The sequence below is a fragment of the Xenopus laevis genome, chromosome 2S (assembly GCF_017654675.1).
Source record: "Xenopus laevis strain J_2021 chromosome 2S, Xenopus_laevis_v10.1, whole genome shotgun sequence".
Taxonomy (NCBI): Eukaryota; Metazoa; Chordata; class Amphibia; order Anura; family Pipidae; genus Xenopus; species Xenopus laevis.
The window spans coordinates 15,300,352-15,320,965 of NC_054374.1; the positions used below are offsets into that span (position 1 = coordinate 15,300,352).

General features: G+C 36.0%; 1 protein-coding gene across 1 annotated transcript in view; it reads left to right on the top strand.

The window, feature by feature from the left end:
* The window catches only part of chodl.S (chondrolectin S homeolog), a 53,649-nt gene extending 37,999 nt beyond the window's left edge, over positions 1-15,650 (top strand). The window contains exons 3-7 of the mRNA XM_018248857.2: positions 1,918-2,075; positions 8,095-8,142; positions 8,487-8,573; positions 8,932-9,034; positions 15,129-15,650. Coding sequence (XP_018104346.1) covers positions 1,918-2,075; positions 8,095-8,142; positions 8,487-8,573; positions 8,932-9,034; positions 15,129-15,213 — 481 coding nt within the window. The 3' untranslated portion in view covers positions 15,214-15,650. The remainder of the gene's footprint in view (positions 1-1,917; positions 2,076-8,094; positions 8,143-8,486; positions 8,574-8,931; positions 9,035-15,128) is intronic.
* The last annotated feature ends 4,964 nt before the right edge of the window (positions 15,651-20,614 follow it).

Genomic DNA, 20,614 nt, shown 5'->3' on the forward strand with positions numbered 1-20,614 from the left:
GGCCTTTTCAGCAGGATTCGGCCGAATCCTTCTGCCCGGTGAACCAACCCGCATCCTAATTTGCATATGCAAATTCGTTTCGGGAGGGAAATTGCGTGAATTTTTGTCACAAGACAAGGAATTAAAAATGTTTTCCCTTCCCACCTTTAACTTGCATATACAAATTAGGATTCAGATTTGGTTTGGTATTCGGCCGAATCAGGGATTCGGCAGAATCCAACAAAGTGGATTGGGTGCATCCCTAATCCTATTACAGTAAAAGGATCCAAGACTGGAAAATTATCCATAGCTGATTTCCATCTTGGATCTTGTTAGGCCATATATAGAATGTCAGCGACACTGCACATGCTCGATGTGTTCTGTGCTGTTCTGCTTGTCAGAAATCATTTACAGGTATGGGATCCGTTATCTGGAAACCCGTTATCCAGAAAGCTCCGAATTATGGAAAGGCTGTCTCCCATAGACTCCAGTATGATCAAATAATCCAAATGTTTAAAAATGATTTCCTTTTTCTCTGTAATAATAAAACAGTAGCTTGTACTTGATCCCAACTAAGATATAATTAATCCTTATTGGAGGCAGAACCAGCCTATTGGGTTTTATTTAATGTTTAAATGATTTTCTAGTAGACAGAGGGGCCGATTCACTAACTTCGAGTGAAGGATTCGAAGGTAAAAAACTTCGAATTTCGTAGTTTTTTTTGGGCTACTTCGACCATCGAATGGGCTACTTCGACCTTTGACTACGACTATGACTTTGAATCGACCTATTCGAAGTAAAAATCGTTCGACTATTCGACCATTCGACCATTCGATAGTCAAAGTACTGTCTCTTTAAAAAAAACTTCGACCCCCTAGTTCGCCATCTAAAAGCTACCGAAGCTAACTTTTTTTGATCGAAGGATATTCCTTCGTTCGTTGGATTAAAATCCTTCGAATCGTTCGATTCGAAGGATTTTATCGTTCGATTGAAGGAATTATCCTTCGATCGTTCGATCGAACTATCTGCGCTAAATCCTTCTACTTCGATATTCGAAATCGAAGGATTTTAATTCCTAGTCGAATATCGAGGGTTAATTAACCCTCGATATTCGACCCATAGTGAATTGGCCCCCAAAAGTATGAAGATCCAAATTATGGAAATATTTGTTATCTGGGAAAACCCTGAACATTCTGGATAAAGGGTCCATACCAATGAGCTTTGTTTGTCATATAAACTGATGCTACAGAGATTATGAGTACATTCTGATGCATAATTTACTGGTTTCTGAGCTGCCATGTTGTGTGAATCTGGATTAGTTACTATGTAACCTTGTTTCATGACTTTTGTATTATCTGTATACTGTATTTTGTGAGTGGGTCCTTAAACTCAGGTAAGTGACAGCAGCCCAGAGCATGTGCCGGGAATCAGCACAATATAAGATGGAGAGCTACTTGGGGCTACTACCTAGATGAAGATTTAGAAGATTTTAGTGCAGTTGCATCCGTTTGTGTTGAAGTGCAAGCTCACTTGCGCCAATTTTAATGCATTGGCTGCAAATGGGTCAGATGCATCTCTGCCTGGCGACTGCAATTGCTCTGGAATCATGGGTAAAAATGCAGAGTTGTGGGTATAAATATGCCAATTTAACTCGAATCTGCACAAATCCTTAAAGCAGTGTACCACTCATTGCCTACTTCTTTCCTAAGACATGAGCATGGTGAGAAGATCCTACACACCCTCGCTGAACCTCAATAAAATAACAGATTTTTAATCATTGAATCCAAACCCACAAACATTAATAAAACCATATCCACGAGAAGAAAGAAACGGTAGAAGCAAACATGAAATCAGGCTTGTGTGAAATAAACGACCTCTTTTCTCTGTACTCGTCTGACAGGAGAATAATATTGCTAATTCATTCCCCTTCTCTGATAGAAATTGGTATGCGGATGAGCCGTCGTGCGGAAGTGAAGCTTGTGTAGTAATGTATCACCAACCGACGGCAAACCCCGGCATTGGGGGGCCCTACCTTTATCAGTGGAACGATGACAGATGTAACATGAAGCACAATTTCATTTGCAAATATGCTCCAGGTAGGTGATACGAATCCCCCCCCCCCGCTGAACGTTCAACCGTCTATAGAGACTATAAAACAACAGCAACTGTGTCAGATAAAATGAATGTTTTTATAGGGGCTGTAAATGAAGCAAATCCAAAGCGCCATACGTTTAACTGTAACCCCCCCTCCCTCCTACAGACTATCAAAAATACATATTTTTCATCAGGAAAAGATAGATATTCCATCACGTTATTGCAGTATAAATGTTTTGGTTCAGGGAATTGTTCAGGAGTTTTAAAGCAGTAGCAAAAAGCATTTTCTTTTTTAACCCTGAATACCCTGAATAGGGTTGCCACTTTTTTTACCGGCTTTCCTATACATTTATCATTTTTCCCTATTAATAACATTGGGATGAACCATCATTTTTACCGGCCAGGCGATGCCAAGGTGGCAACCCTAACCCTGAATTGACCATGTGGAGGAAACAAGTGTGATTTTGCACACAAAGCTTGGTTGTGCGTGTGGGTTTTAATATACAAAACAGGCAATGAAAGGGTTAATGACATTGTACTAGCATTCTGTGTAATGCAGCAGTACCCCGAGAGAGTAAAATCAAGTTATATCATTTCTTGTGATGGCATGTAGAGTTGATATATGTGCTATTACGAAGCAGCAATTTTCACAACAGTATCCCTTCTGAGTAATTATATTTGATTAACCTGTCCTTAATCACCTTATCCAATAACAGATTAGAGTGCCTAGAAAATAATGGAATACTTTGGTTGTAAATATACAGCAATGCACAGTATGCTTGGGTCTCACACAGTTAGGAGCACATTTACTAAGCTCGAGTGAAGGATTCGAAGCAAAAAAACTTTGAAGTTCGAAGTATTTTTTTTGGGGTACTTCGACCATCGAATAGGCTACTACGACCTTCGACTACGACTTCGATTTGAATGATTCGAAGTAGAAATCGTTCGACTATTCAACCATTCGATAGTCGAAGCACTGTCTCTTTAAAAAATACGAAGTTTCGAATTTCAAAGTATTTTTTTGGGTACTTCGACCATCAAATAGGCTACTACGACCTTCGACTACGACTTCGATTAGAATGATTCAAAGTAAAAATCGTTTGACTATTCGACCATTCGATAGTCGAAGTACTGTCTCTTTAAAAAATACTTCCACTACATACTTCGGCAGTTTAAACCTACCGAGGTACAATGTGAGCCTATGGGGACCTTCCCCATCACTTTTCTAAGGTTTTTTTTTGATCATAGGAAAATCCTTCGATCGTAGGATTTGTGGTAAATCCTTTGAATTCAATATTCGTATTCGTAGGATTTTTCTTTGAGGGTTTATTAAAGGGGTTGTTCACCTTCCAAACACTTTTTTCAATTTAGTTGTTTTTAGATTGTTCCCTAGAAATAATGACTTTTTCCAATTACTTTCCATTATTTATTTTTTAAGTTTTTTCCAAAATCTAAGTTTAAAGTTGAATGTTCCTGTCTCTGGTGTTTGAGTCTGACAGCTCAGTAATCCAGGTGCAGATTCTGAACTGTTACAATTTGGCAACATGTAGTTGATACATTACTCAGCAGCATCTCTGGAGTATTAGCAACAATTGTATCAATTCTAACAGCTGCCTGTAATGAAACCCAGAGATTCTGCTCAGCAGGGACAAAGATAAGAAATGTATCAACTAAATGTATCAATTTAGAACAGTTTACAGGATCGGCGACCCCCCTCCCAGAGCTGCTTCAGAAGGAGAGAAATGACACTTTATACTTCAATATTAGAAAAACCGTGACACATAGAAAATAGAAAGTCATTGGAAAAAGTTGTTATTTCTGGTGATCTATCTGATAACAACTAGTTGTTTGAAGGTGAACAACCCCTTTAACCCTCGATATTCGACCCTTAGTAAATGTGCCCCATATTGTACAGGTATGGGACCTGTTATTCAGAATACTCAGGACCTGGGGTTGTCCGGATAATGGATCTTTCCATAATTTGAATCTTCATACTCTAAGGGGCAGATTTATCAAGGGTCGAATTTAGAGTTTATGGGAGTTTATAAAAACTCCCATAAACTCGATTTTCGAATTAAAAACAACCAATCAAAATTTTTTAAATTCAGGTGAAGGGGATCGGCCCGCAAACTCGAATCGAATTCAGGATGCTACCAAACAACTCCAAATTGATTTCAGGATGTCTCCCATAGGCTAAAACAGCAATTTGTCAGGTTTAAAGTGGAGAATAGTTGAAATCGAATTCTTAAAGGGCCAGTACACGATTCATTTACTCCAATAAGGATTAATTACATCTAAGTTTGGATAGAGTACATGGTAATGTGTTGTTCTTACTGTATTGTTTGTAGGGTAGGCACTCAAAGAGCAATCCTCCAGGCGTGTTCTCACAACACTTAATTATAAGCTATGATTAAGTGTTGTGAGAACATGAAATGCGTAAGGCTGTTATCCGTACCTGTACTTCAATAAAGGCCAATTTTTACTACAACTGCCTGGAGGATTGCTTACCCTACAAACAATACAGTGATGTCTGCTCCCTAATGCTGAAGGCTCGAGCAGAGCACCTGAGCCTCCTCATTCACGTGGTGAGTCTCTTATAAAAGATGTTTTGATGAAGACTGTTTTGTTATTACAGAGAAAAAAGAAATCTTTTTTGAAAAGTTGGATTATTTGATTATAATGGAGTCTATAGGAGATGGCCTTTCTGTAATTCAGAGCATTCTAGATAATGGGTCTCTGGATAATGAATTCCATACCTGTACTTATAAAATGATCCATCAGAAGAATTTTCGTCAGCTTTCTAAAAACTCATTTTTGGGTTGTATTAGGGTGGAATTACCAATCAATATTCTTAATAAATAAATAAAAGTTTTACTTTCGATTTATTTATTAAGAATACAGGTATGGGACCTGTTATCCAGAATGCTCGGGACCTGGGGTTTTCCGGATAACGGATATTTCCGTAATTTGGGTCTTGATGCCTTAAGTCTACTAGACATTAATTTAAACATGAAATAAACCCAATAGGCTGGTTTTGCTTCCAATAAGGATTAATTATATCTTAGTTTGGATCAAGTACAAGCTATTGTTTTATTTTTAAAAATTTGGATTATTTGGATAAAATGGAGTCTATGGGAGACAGCCATTCTGTAATTCTGAGCTTTCTGGATATCGGGTTTCCAAATAAGGGATCCTATACCTGTACTTATAAAAATGGTAAAGGCTTGGGTGCCACACTGGGATATTTTTTTTCCAGCAGTGTAAAGATACAAGTGGAGGAAAGCTGATCTGACCTGCACCTATCCACATATGCAACCAAGAGTTGAGTTTTCGTTTTTTTCATGATTTGAGAAAAAAGGCGGAACCTCTAAAACCTCTCAACCTCAAAAATGAGTAAATAGGCCCCCTAAAGTCATGTAATTTTAAGTTGTTGGCCACATCCCAACCTGCCAAAAATGGTAGGATTTCACCTCCCAACCAAATCCAGGATTTGATGCATCCCTTACATTAATCAAGGTGTTTTGCAGCATTTCACACAAAGTGGAGAAAGCGTTATCAATTTCAGTAGTTTAGTTGAATTTACTTAACATAAAAAAAGCATAAAACATAAAAAAGGGCAAAAAAAGTCATATTTTCTTTGTCTGTAAACCCCATTGGTACATCTATTTTTTTGTTATTAATCACTCAGCACATGTTAAGATACATGTCATGAATGACTAAAAAACAAAAACAACCAATATTTAATAGTTAGTCCTTCAGGATTGTTCTTTTTTTAGTCGTTTTTTGCATTGGGGATTTCATATAAAGCAGTCTTTTGTTGCATTGGGGGATGACCATACCCTACGTTCAGCATTTCTTTATACTGGGTTGGTAGGGAACCCGGGGAAATAATTATTTTTTATCATGATGTGAGCAAATTAGCAAACCATTAATGATGGTTAAAATAGAATCATTGGAATATACTACAAAGGTTTGTATTCTGGGATGTTATAAGTGGAATTAAATACCTCTGTGTATCTTGAGAATAAGAACTGGAGTTCTTGGCAAGGTCAAGGTAATGGTCACACCTCCCACCCAAAGGCTAGTGATAGATGGGGATGTAATAAACATATTGTGGTGAATGTGAAAAACAAATATGTCTAACAATGTTATTCTCATCAAATGCATCCTTGCTTGTTTTGGCTTGGAGTTTCTGTTTAGTTAACTAAAGAGCTCTTTTGGCTGTATACTTAGTTCAATATGATGTTTTTGAATTAGATTCCTAAATCTGTTTTCAGGCACCAGTGGCAACCCTGCATTACGAGAAGTAAAGTAAATGCTTTACAGTTGGTATCAGGTTCTTCTAGTAAAATGCTGTTTTTTGTTTTCATTGAACAAGTCTTACTAGTACTCCGTGGCAAAGGACCCTGACTCTCGCTTTGCCTTGTCTGTTCAGAGATTATTTTCTATCCTTAATGGGGAGTCTGTATAACTGATTCCTGTCAATCCAAGCCGAGCTAAAGGGACTTGCCCCGCTTCCAAAGGCATTCACAATGTACTATAAATATATATCCAAGATAAACATTCCAGGGCTAAAAATTGAAAGTTTATTACAAATCACATTTTAAATGGTACATACTGACCCCACATGGCCCACCTTACATGTTTCATACCCTCCGTTACTCATAGGTGTCTTTTGAAAAAAAACCCAGAAAAGTCACCTATGACTAAGTACCGGAATGAAACGCGGCCATGTGGGGTCAGAATGCACCATTTTAAATGTGATTTGTTATAAACTTTACATTTTTAACTAAGAATTGAGCCTTGGGACGTATATCTTGGGTATATATTTATAGTACAGGTATGGGACCTGTTATCCAGAATGCTCGGGACCTGGAGTTTTCCGGATAACGGATCTTTCCGTAATTTGGGTCTTCAAGCCTTAAGTCTACTAGAAATTAATTTAAACATTAAATAAACCCAATAGGCTGGGTTTGCCTCCAATAAGGATGAATTATATCTTAGCTGGGATCAAGTACAAGCTATTGTTTTCTTATTACAGAGAAAAAGATAATAATTTTTAAAAATTTGGATTATTTGGATAAAATGGAGTCTATGGGAGACAGCCATTCCGTAATTCGGAGCTTTCTGGATATCGGGTTTCCGGATAAGGGATCCTATACCTGTACATTGTCTGTTCAGAGCACAATGTTCCAGATGTTCTGGCCTTTACCTTTAGGTGTTCATAGACAAACTTTAGTCTTCCCTTAATGTTCTTTCTGGACAACAAAGTGTTCCTTTTGGCCCACCTCCCATGTAGATCTCATTTGTGCAGCCTCTTTGTAATGACAGACCCATTCATTTTAACATCAGTAGTGGCAGGAGCTCCCTGTATATCGTGCAATAAATGTTGGGGTTCCTAAAGACTTCTTTCGGCATGTTTTTTTCTGCTCTTGTCTGAACTTGTAAAGATGGCTTTGTCAAGTTAACAGGCCAATTAGTGGATAAGTATTTTTTACATCAGACCAACACAAGACAAATACACCATTATTTTACAACACCTTGAAATTAAGAGCAAACTAACTAATTCTGGAGTTCCAAACGTGTCATGATCATGCAGATGAAGGCCATTTTTAATTTGCAATGGTGTGTATTGCAACTTAATGATTAATAAACTTTTCCCAAAGCTTGACCAATTGATACCAATGGGACAAATTCATTCAGCAAAATAATTCTGAAAATGCTGTTTATTTTATTGCCATTTTACGACACTTTTATTTAGAGTTATAATTATTTGAAGAAAATTATATATTTTCTTTAAAATAAAATCTTTAACTTACCTTAACTCATTTCCAAAATCACAAACCACTTACAAAAGGAAGGTTATTATTGATGTGAGACTATTCTTTGTTACGTGTTCTTTTTTTTATTTTTACATCCCCAAAATATTAACTTGATTAATGTAAGAGAAATATAAGAGCACCTGTTCTGTTTAGCTAATTGAGTTCTACACATCTTAGGCTATTTTTTTCTTTTTTTCAGAAAATATCCTAGAGAAAGAATTAGGAGACAAAGCAGATCCAGAATATGGTAAGAAACTCAAAGCTTCCAGTTGAAAATATTTGGTCATTCATCAGGCTCAAGGAATTATAAGAGACAAGTTTATGGTAGACTATAAATATGTGAATGTAATCTAGTAGAAGACGGTATATTTGTGCATGGTTCTAAAATTTGCCTTTATGTCTGTCTGTAATTCAATTTCCAGATGTAATACAATAGTATCTAGAGGTCCCATCGGATTTAGTTTTTTTCACAGCTAGATTATTGTGACGACTGAAAATGTCCAGACATTGGATGATAAAAATGTAAAACAGAAACATATGTGGGTGAATTTCAAAAACAGCCATATCACGGAAATCTCATGTTGTTCGCAGACTCCTTCCCCAGCGTGGTTACTGAAAAGATCTCTGTAACAGGCAAGCCCGGAGAAGACCCGTCCCATGTGGTTGTTGCTGAAACAGGTAATTTGTTTTTATTAACCTGAAACAGCTCAGCTAAAATTCATTTGTGTGGGTGAACCGGTTACTTCATTTTCCAATAAAGCTACCGCAATGCAATAAATATAGCCTTTATGCGCCTGTCAGGTTGAAGAAAAGCATCAGTGGGTTCTGTATATCAAATCAGTAATTACACATATAATAGCAGTAGATCATTTATAAATTATCAATAATTTTAAAAGCTAGGACAGACATAATGCGGTTAGATTTTTTTTTCAAAGCAAACTAAAATTAGATAAGTGAAACAAGAAGACTTATTAAATACTTAATAGCGTAGAAAACTCAATTACACAATTCTCTTGTCTTGCTTTTCTTTTTTTAGGTATAATGCCAAATTTAATTTACGTAATTATCCCCACCATACCTCTCCTTCTGCTGATACTGGTTGCTTTTGGAACATGTTGCTTTCAGATGGTACATAAAAGGTAAGGCTGGCATTTTTGATTTGTACAAGCAGACTTTGAGGATCTATTATGCAGAATATTAAAATATACCAAAATAATAAATAAAAATATATAGAATTAAAGGAGACCTGTCACCCAGATATAAAAAGCTGTATAATACAAGTCCATGAAACCTTTTTTTAATTAACAAATATATACATATATGATACATGGGGCTATTTATCTTAATCTGAATTATTCTATTTTATTAAAAAAAGTCTGACCAAACTAGAATCCATGATTTGACCTTATTTATTATTAAGAAAAAGCTAAATTTAATCAGATCATTGAAAAAAACTTGGTAAAATCTAGCAAATTTTCGGAATTTATTCCTGAATCGTATGATTTTTTTGGGCTTTTTCCCGAAAAGTCTGAATTTTTCTGATCTTTGATTGAAAAGCCAAAAATAGTTGGATTAGCGTGCTAATTCCAACGTAGACCACAGAAACTTCCAAACAGGACAGGGACCTCTCCCATTGATTTATATATAACATCAGAAGGTCTGAAATGATGAATTTCTAGATTATGACTTTTTGCATCCTCAGGGTACAATAAATCCCTAACAATTCCGATTTTATAGTTAAAAAAACTAGAATTTTTCTAGTTTTTCATTTTGGCATGATGCAAAGCTTGCTTTAATAGCATTGTCCACAAAATGGCACCTACCTGCTAGCTGTGAATATGTAATTCCAAGACTGGATTTAAATAACTTATATAGTGTAAGAGAAGTTTATTGTGCTTGATAAACATAAAAGAAAACAATGTGGCATTATTTCTTACGGTGACAGCTCCCCTTTAATATTTAAAAAAACAAATATGAATAAATATCATATATAAATATGAGATACGAGATTAGCAATGGGGATACAATTCCAGGTCTTTCTGGTTTCCAGATAATAGTTCACAAACCTGTATACTGCAACAAGGGGTGGTTTACCTTTAAGTTAACTTTTATTATTATTATTATTAACATGTATTTATATAGCGCCAACATATTGCATAGCACTGTAAAGTAAATGTGATTATACAACTAAATCACATGAAATTATATTCATAGAACATATGGAGTTACATACATCACAATCAATACCTGTACAAGGTGAGGAAGGCCCTATGCAGAAAGACCTTACACTCTAAAGGGAAGAGAGTAATACACAAGGTGTGGGAGTGGGCAAGATCAAATTAAGTGGGTGAGAAATGTGGTACTGAATGTGGTGTTGTGTTTGGTAGTTAAGCAGAGTGAGGGTAGGCTTCTCGAAAGAATTGCATTTTCAGAGATTTCTTGAAAGCAGAAAGGTTGGGAGAAAGTCGGACAGACCGTGGGAGAGAGTTCTAGAGGAGGGGTGCAGCCCAGTAGAGGAGCATAGTAAGCAGTTGGGTTATATAGAGGTGAGTTCAGAGATGTAGGGTGGGGCAGAGTTATGAAGTGCTTTGAATGTCAGGGTCATTAATTTGAATTTAATTCTGAGAGGTAGCTGGAAGCAGTGCAGGAATTGACAGAATGGCGTGGCAGAGGAAGAGCGGTTGCTGAGGTGTATGAGCCTCACAGCAGTGTTCATTATGGACTGGAGAGGTGACAGTCTCTGGAGGGGAAGGCCAATTAAAAAAGAGTTACAGTAGTCTAGACGTGATATCACGAGAGAGTGAATAAGAATTTTGTCAGCATCTTGGGTGATAAATGATCGTATTTTGGATATGTTCCTTAGATGGAAGTGACATGATTTAATAAGTGACTGGATATGAGGAGTGAATGACAGGGCAGAATCTAGGATAACCCCAAGGCACTGGGCCTGGGGAGAGGGGGTGATAGTGGAATTGTTAGCTATGATGAATACTTCCGGGATGTTAGTGGTGTTAGTTGGAGAAAAGAGAACCATTTCAGTTTTAGAGAGGCTTAATTTAAGGTAGCATTGTGACATCCAGGTAGAGATAGTGGACAGGCAGCAGGAGACGCGAGTTAGGAGTTCTGGGTTGAGATCAGGAGATGAGAGATAGATCTGAGTATCATCAGCATAGAGGTGGTAGTGGAAACCATACGAGTTGATTAATTTGCTGAGGGAGGAAGTATAGAGGGAGAATAGTAAGGGTCCCAGGACAGAGCCTTGAGGAACCCCAACAGAAAGAGGTAGGGGAGAAGATGCTACTCTGCTGTAGGAGACACTGAAGGAACGATTGGTGATGTAAGAAGAGAACCAGGACAGGGCTGTGTCACGAAGGCCAAGCAAATGGAGGGACTGGAGGAAGAGAGGGTGATCTACAGTGTCAAATGCAGCTGAGAGATCAAGCAGTATAAGTAGTGAGAAATGATTGTTGGCTTTTAGTATGTTATGAATTACCATTTCTAAGCAACTTCTCACTTATTATTTATTTATTTTTTATAGTTTTTTAATTATTTGCCTTCTCTTGACTCTTTCTAGCTTTCAAATGGGGTCACTGACCCAATATTAAAAAAAAACTGCTTTGTAAGGCTACAGATATGTTATTGCCTCTTTTTAGTACAATTTTGCAACAAACATGGATCCTTAATATTTTATGTGAGTGAGTGCAGAGGACTCCTTGTCTTTATTTGAAATGTGTGGCCATACCCTCACTGAGCTACCTCTTAATGGTTTAAAATTGTTGTGGTGAACACAATTATCCTCTTCTTCTTTTTTTTACTGTAGACACACATGGACAACCAAATTATACCAATAAAAAACAAATCAACTATAATTCTGGTAGACTCTGTAGAAAGTCAGGTTCCATAAAGCCAGTACTGATATCTGTCAAAGTAATGAAAAAAAATCATTGACATATGTTTCTTGGGATTTAATATTCTAGGCAAGCCATTCTTTTGACCGTTCTGAGATAACACATACTGAAAACAAGATTTGTTATTTACTTTGATATTGTAGCTATAAATTTTTTTTTTCTATCGACACATGTGGGTTACCAAATTATACCAATTCAAAACAGATTAATGATGGTAATGGTAGAATCTGTTTTGAGAGTCAGGCCCATGCAGCTAATACTGATATTTGTAAAATTAACAGGAAAAAAGATAATTGGCATACATTTCTATGTAATTTGATATTCCAGGCAAGTCATTCTTTTGACTGGTCTGGGGTAACAAATCCCAAAGACAGGTTTTGTTATTTACTTTTGGCATTTGTTGAACCACTCAAACTTGCCAGTTGACTGGCCAGTGGTGTTGATTCCTAAAAATTCTATAAAAATTTGAATGTCTGGGACATCTGCCCTACAGTGTTGCCTTTACACTAATATCCTTTATTTATACTTAAGTGAACATAGTTTTTTTATTTTAAGTCTTCCTAGAACATTCTCTGATACCAGTCAAATGACTTTATTAAAGGGCTATCATCCTTTAAAGGGTAGTGCATACTACTATTTGCAAACATTTGCTCTAGCAGCTAAGTCTAACCAGCTTGAGAGGTGTTGGAGGTAAATTACCACCTGAAATCAATACATATCCCTATATTTTAGTATAGTTAAGTTTCTTAGTATAATGCAGGAGTTATATTTGTACTTCATTGATATAGAGTAGACTCCCCTTAACTTTTCTGCCATATTTCTTAGTCACTCACCCTTTCTGACACTGAGTACACTGAAAAAACGCTTCTGTCACTATATACACCATATAATATTAATTCATAAAGTTACTTGTCTATTTTTTCCGGTTCTGTTATTTCACCTATATTATATTATATAATGCCAGTAATGTAATCTAAAATTCAAAATTTCAGTTGAATAAGGAAGCGGGCTGATATATTGACAAAATCACAATTTCCTCTTCCCCTTTAAAAGTCCAAAGTTTCTATTGCATCCACCTTCCAAGTTCTTCTCTACTGAATGCAAAGAAAGTGAAATTAAGAAATGTTCAGCACTACTGTCAGGATCTTCAATAATTAAGTCAAGTAAAGTTTCTTTGAGTCTACTGTTCATCAGTAATGCAAAGACTGTGGTGTAGAGTAATGATCTGTAAAACCACAATACAGAAAGAGAATAAAAGTAGTACTTGTGCCAGTTAAATCTATAGTCATGTTAAAATACAGTTATATTATTTGTCTCAAATGGCAATGAGCAATACCCAATGAAATAAGTTCTGATGGAGAACTTAGCTAATAAATAACTTAAAACAATATTGTTGGATATACTGCAGGTATATGTTTTAGTTCTATGTATATGTAAATTCATTTTGTGGAGGTTTTAAAAGAGAATAAACTCTGATAACGCTATTAAGCACATTGGGCACTGATAGGTTCCTTATTGTGGGGTGCCTTAGGGAAAGAGACTAACATTTTTTCACTTGCAACTAGGATTCAACAGGTATCAACAAGAACCCCCTTCCTACCTATAGCTTATTAACAGCTGACCTGCAAGGGAGGAAGGGGGTTCAAAGTTGGATTTTTTCACATCAGGCTTAAATTTACTCTAAAAACCTCTAAAAAAAACTTCATGCAACATTAAAGACAATATAGTCATTATTCAAAGTAGATGCCATAATGGCACTTGTCATATCTTGACCACTGTAGTCATCAATCAACTAACCTTTCATTTTATTGGTTCTACTACAGATGATAATACAGGGTTCATCCACACCTACCAAATGAGACTTTTCCTATATTCTAGTTAATTCAACAGTCCCCGTGACTTCCACAATACAGGTCAAAATAATAGTACTACAGGGGTCTGTTATCTAGAAACCTGTTATGCAGAAATCTCTGAATTGTGAGAAGGCCATCTCCAATTTTAATCAAATAATAATATTTTTAACAATGATTTCCTTTATCTCTGTAATAATAAGGCAGTACCTTGTACTTGATCCCAACTGAGAAATAAATCACCCATTATAGGGGGCAAAGCAATCCTTTTGGGATTATTTAATATTTAAATAATTTTTAGCAGACAAAGTATGGTGATACAAATTATGTAAAGATCTTATATCCAGAAAACCTCAAGTTCCAAGCATCTGGGTAACAGGGTCCAATACATGTAGTACTAACCTTCTAAGTATCTCACAATATTGGTCTTCTTGGTCTTCTTGTTTTTACACATTTCCCAAATCATCAGTAGCTTTCTTCCCCCTTAATATCTAAGAGAAGCATCTTAACTAACTGTCCACTTTTTTACCCTCAAGGGCCACATTTTTCAGAGACCCCTGTACCTATTTTTGTTACATACTGTGCTTCAAACTTCATTTTTGTAATGAAAAACTACTTCCATTGTATTACACACTTTTGAGTTGGTTTCTCAAGGATTATTGCATTGTAAAATGAAAAATATTATTAATAGTACAATAGAAAGAAATTAATAATAAGCATTGAGGATCCTTTAGTCTATCCAGGATGGACATGTTTTAAACACGTGGCCTTCCTTATTTTTTTTCTTTGTTAAGCTAAAATCAAGACCTTGCACTGGATACTCAGACTAACTACAATATGTTGAAATTTAAATAGATAATTCACCTTCCAAATACTTTTTCCAGTTCAGTTGTTGTCAAAATGTACACCTGAAATAATCACAGAAAGAACAAGTAAAATTGTGTTTGTGTGCTATTTCAATGTTGTCATTTTTGAAATGAAACATACATTATTCCATGGCAGAATATCAATCAAGACACATCATCAGAATATACAGTATCATCATATAGTATCTCATTTTCTAAAGGCCAGACACAATGTAAACCAACCAGAAGGTAACAGTGTTCTTTTTTTCTCAACTCAGAAAAAAAACAAACAAAAAAAAGATCAAAAAAATTCTCCATTAATTTAAATTGTTTTTGAAGATTAATAATGTTTAATCTAAACTGTTGAGGTTTGATACATTAATTGAAGCTGAAGCAGCAAGTGTTTCCAGCTTTTAGCTTTGAATAGTGATGGGCCAATTTTGGCTGTTTTGCTTTGCCGAAAAATCCGCACCTGGTGAATAAATTCGCCCATCACTACTTTTGACCAATCGGCTATCATGTTTGTTATCCAAGAGGTTCCATGAACTTGTTTGTAGACTGGGATGTATTCTACTAATTTGTTTATCTTAAACTTGTATGAATGTCTTCCTTCTTCTCCAAATCATGCAGCAAAGAACGGTCAAAGACGAGCCCAACCCAATCAACTCTGTGGATTTCTAAGACTCCAAGAAATGAGATCAATATGGAGGTTTAACTTTGCAATGACTTCTTTCCAACAATTCAAACTAAATGTATCACAATTTTTTTTCCGGATCACTAAATTTCAGAGCTTCAGCTTGGAATGACTTGCAATCTCAGCATCAGCATTCAGTTCAGCAAGAAGAACTAACGGCTCCCCCTTGAGGCACATTCTAAAAACTCTTTTATAATCCTCATGTTTGATTCATAGATAAACAAAAATACGTGTCTTGCTACATTAAAGGAAACAAACTATATTCGGTTTGCTAGAAGGAACTCTTGATGGACAATTTCTCTTACAATTTATATCAAGAAATATTATGTATGTTTCAAGTTGTTTGCAATATGAATGGAAGATTTAGTTTTTCTCCTGTAATGTACTTTTTGATGTACTTTGCAATGGTTATGTATTGTTAAATACTAATTTATCTTTGCATAAAATTTGATAGAAAAGATTTTGCTTTATGATATTTCAAGGGGGAGGGGGGGAAACATTTTTCCCAGACTTCAACATTTTATTTAATGGATGCCCAATGAACAGGGGATTTCATGTATCAGTGTTTGATTTCAATAGAACACAATTTTAAAATGAAGATGCAAATTTAGTAAATCTTATATATACAGGTACAACAAATATATTACAAACCATGGCAAATAAATACACAGCTCATAGCAACTAGATTAAGTTACCATAAGGCAAACTCCTGTTTCCTGTCAACTATTTGTGGACTGTCCCTGTGATCTGTGTTCATAGAGAATTACTTGGGAAATTGTGGGATTTCTAGTCATACTTGAAGACCCTAAGTGAAGAAAAAGCAGGATTACCAAATTCAAATTCTCTGTAAAACTGGGTTAGCCTAAAGCAGGAGCAACACCCCAACATATTACAAAATATTTACTGAATTTTCATCTTTATTTTTAAACTTTTCAGTAAGGATTAAAAACAGAAGAGATAATGGAAAATAAGAATATAAAAGAGGTGTGTTAAAAAGAGAAGGGGACCAAAGTGAGGTTACCTTGCTCTGTTCTTCCCTTGTTCCATACTGTCTCTTCTTTCTCCTTGCTTATTCACTTGTATTACTCTAATTCTTTTTCTTTATTTTCCATTTTCTTTTTCCACTGCTCTAACTTTTTCATCATGAACTTTCTCCTCCGTCTTTTGCAGCCCTTATATTCAAGCACATCTTCCCCTTCTAATCTGTTTTCTACAAACCTGTCTTGCTCTCCTAATCACCCCCTTCACAGACACTTTAATCACCAATGAAAACGTCAGACTATACAGCTGCAGATCCCTCTCTTGGGCTTTGTGACATGCTGGTGTAGTAAACCTATATTTTAATTACATGACTCTTGTACTGGGAGATGTGGCTGCTTTTTGCCAGTAGTTCCTGGTATTAGCCTCTGCTAGTGGTGACTCTGGGTGATTCCTACACAGCTGCAATGAGACACAGAAAAACACAAGATCATTGGAGAAAAAGGAAATCTCCCTCCAAAAACACTTTCACCTTCGAGTCAGCAGTAGATTTACATAAATCTGAGCCTGCAAGCCCCCAACTGCTGTATTAGTGCTGCATCTCCATCACATGTTACTTATCATATCTCCTTAGGGAATTACACCCCCACAGTTTGGGAACAACTATCCGTTGCCAAATAAGCATAAAGCCAAGGGTCACAGACCACATTCAGGAAAGTACATTTTTTACATAAGCCTTCACAGGAAATTCTTTTTTCATGTGACTCTTCAGCAATTTTGACTTTAAGGTCCCACCTCCAACCACTGATCTTATTGGGTATTCACATATACAATCTAATTTTTACACTTTATTTTGTAATCCAGAATTTGGGGTTTTCTTTCAAATCTGTATCCGTTAACTAAATACAAAACGAGTTCATGGATTTAAAATGTAGCAATTATTTAGCCTCTGCTCCTGCATCTATCATGCTTTTGTGGTGCTGAGCAAATGAGCTGGAGGTCAGGCAGGCCCACAATGCAACCCCTGAAACCATATCTATGCAGTATAACATCAGAGATAATAGGTGGGATAATAGATATTCTTTTGTGGTGTCAGCACTCATTCTACAAAACATTCTAAATCTAAATATGTGAGACAAGAGGTCAGCCATTTACACTGCAGGAGAAACGTTTCAGTGGAAGGCAATGTCAGGGATTCATCCCCGTTTAGAAAAAGCTATAGAATTATCTGTCTCATAATGACTTTCAGGAGTAACAAACTGATTCCAGAATATTCAGTTTGTCAACTGGTAAGAACTATGCCGAGTGGTGCATTATGCATTGAATCTTATTTTAACTTAAATGAATTATGTTGCTATGGGATAGTAAAATAACATCTGACCCATAAATGCAATAAGTAAGAATGTGATTTTACAGTATTATTTGCAAGATTCTAAGCTACTGATATAGCTAATAATTGTCCCAACTGTATAAGAGGTACTAATTCTGCTCGTGTAATTCAGCTCTCTTATAAGCCACATTACGTTAAATGGATACTGTCATGGGAAAACATTTTTTTTTTCAAAATGCATCAGTTAATAGTGCTGCTTCAGCAGAATTCGGAACTGAAATCCGTTTTTCAAAAGAGTAAACAGATTTTTTTTTATATTTAATTTTGAAATCTGACATGGGGCTAGTCAGTTTCCCAGCTGCTCTCAGTCATGTGACTTGTGCTCTGATAAACTTCAGTCACTCTTAACTGCTGCACTGCAAATTAGACTGATATCACCCCCTACCTTTCCCTCCCAGCAGCCTAACAATAGAACAATGCGAAGGTAACCAGATAGCAGTTCCCTAACACAAGATAACAGCTGTCTGGTAGATTAGTAAAAATCCAGGTCCCACTTTGACACATTCAGTTACATTGAGTAGGAAAAACAACATCCTGCCAGGAAGCAGTTCCATCCTAAAGTGCTGGCTCTTTCTGAAAGCACATGACCAGGCAAAATGACCTGAGCTGGCACCTACACACACCAATATTACAAAAAAAAACAAAAATTACACTTGCTGGTTCAGGAATGAAATTTTATATTGTAGAGTGACTATTTTGCAGTGTAAACTGTATAATTTAGAAATAAAAACTAAATCATAAAAAACATGACAGGATTTCTTTAATGATTGAAATCTGAAATGTGTCAGACTTTGTCAAAATGTCAGAGTAATGATATATAAAATACTACTTTGTATTCTTCTAATTTACCACACATACAACAATGAACATCACAGACAAAAATCTCCAATTTGACAAGGTACTGCAGACATGAAATTGAGATAATTTAAAATGGAATGATTACAATGGCTTTATGTATAGTAAGAAAAAAGAAATATTAACGCATGCAATGCAGCTACAGATTTAATAGGAAACATGTCTCAATACAACAAAACATCAAAACCAAATGAGAAAATGGGCTGTGATAGGGGGCAGTGCATCATGGGCAGCAAAAAAAAAGTATTCTAGATACTAGAATAATAGTGAAAAAGGCAGATTTCTATTAGCAAACACAATGATGTACAATGTGATTTTGGAAGGTGACTTTAATGACACAGAAGATTATAGACTAAGCATAAAACATAGAGGCTACAAGGCAGAAATATATACATGATGGACTCATCTTCTGTGTTTGTTTTCCTTGTGTACTATTATTGGTATTATTATGTGTAGTATCCCACTAGAATACCAAACAGAGTTTATACATCATTGCAATGACATTTCCTCAAAGACTTAATATATATAAATATATATAAATACTCAATATAACTTAATATGTGCAGAGAAATATTACAGAGCTAAAGTTGGATCATTGTGTAGCTCAGGTACACTTATGGGATCTCTTATCTGGAAATCTTATATCAAGAATGCTCCGTATTAAAGGTAAGCCAAGTCACGTAGAAAACATTTTAGGAAAATAATTAAATATTTTGTTGAAATTATTTCCATTTGCTCTATAATAATAAATCAGTACCTTGTATTTGATGGCAACTGAGCTGCATAAGTTCATACTGGAGGCAAAACAATTCTGTTGGGTATATTTAACATTTAAATTATATTTAGAAGACTTTAGAGCCAAACTACAGAAAGATCCCTTATTTGGAAAACCTCAGATTCCAATCGAACAGGGTAATAGATCCTATACGTATAATTGCTTACTTTTCTACCTAGCTTTGGCTCAAATTTTCCATTATCGAGTGTCTGGGGGCACATGTGGAGGGTTGCCCTTTGAACATAGTACTGATATTAAAATGTATCTCCCAAAGATTGATAGAAATTGGGGGAAATCCAAAAAGCACTTCTTTAGTGAAAGGCAAAAGATATGCAAAATAGCTTTTCAGCTAGTTATACAGGAGACTTTCCTGCATTATACATTGATTGGCACATAGCAGACTATATTGGGGGCTTTTGTCCCACACAAGTATTCAAAAAGTAAAGGGTTAAAGTTTGACTTGGACCTTGACACAGATAAAGATGTCTCTATGCGGCACATTTTGAACCGGAGCAGAAATAAAGCAAATCTCACTACACCATTTAATATCTACCAGTTATTACTATATACATATAGGTGAGTAATAGTTATGGGCAAATTTCTCCCATTTCGCTTTGCCAAAAAATTAGCAAATTTCCCACATAATTCGCAAAACACACAATCACAAGCTGATGCTCCCTAACTTGAATGTCTGAAGGGCTTGGAGGCAGAAAGGGGGTCCACTACGAGGATGCCAAATGCAGGAAGTGCTGTATCCATTAGGGGCACAATTCTTCATGCATTTTTGCACTTTTTTCTTACCCTTCACATAATAAACGACCCCTTAGATGTTTCGATATCATTGTAGCACTTTTGTCTTGCAGAGCTGGCACCCTGGGATTGTGACAATGCCACTTTTATACACCATGGGTGTTATATAATTAATTTTACACTTGGGGGCACATTTACTTAACTTGAGTGAAGGATCAGAATGAAAAATACTTTGAATTTCAAAGTATTTTTTTGGCTACTTCGACCATCGAATTGGCTACTTCGACCTTCGACTACGACTTTGAACCAAACGATTCAAACTAAAAAACGTTTGACTATTCGACCATTCGATAGTCAAAGTACTGTCTCTTAAAAAAAACAACTTCGACCACCTACTTCGCCACCTAAAACCTACCGAGCACCAATGTTAGCCTATGGGGAAGGTCCCCATAGGTTTTCCTAGTAATTTCTGATTGAAGGAAAATCGTTTGATCGATGGATTAAAATTCTTCGAATCATTCCATTCGAAGGATTTAATCGTTCGATCGAACTATTCGAACGAATTGCAGTAAATCCATTTAACTTCGATGGTCGAATATCGAGGGTTAATTAACCCTCGATATTCGACCCATAGTAAATGTGCCCCCTAGTCTAATTTCTGGCTAATGAAGGCC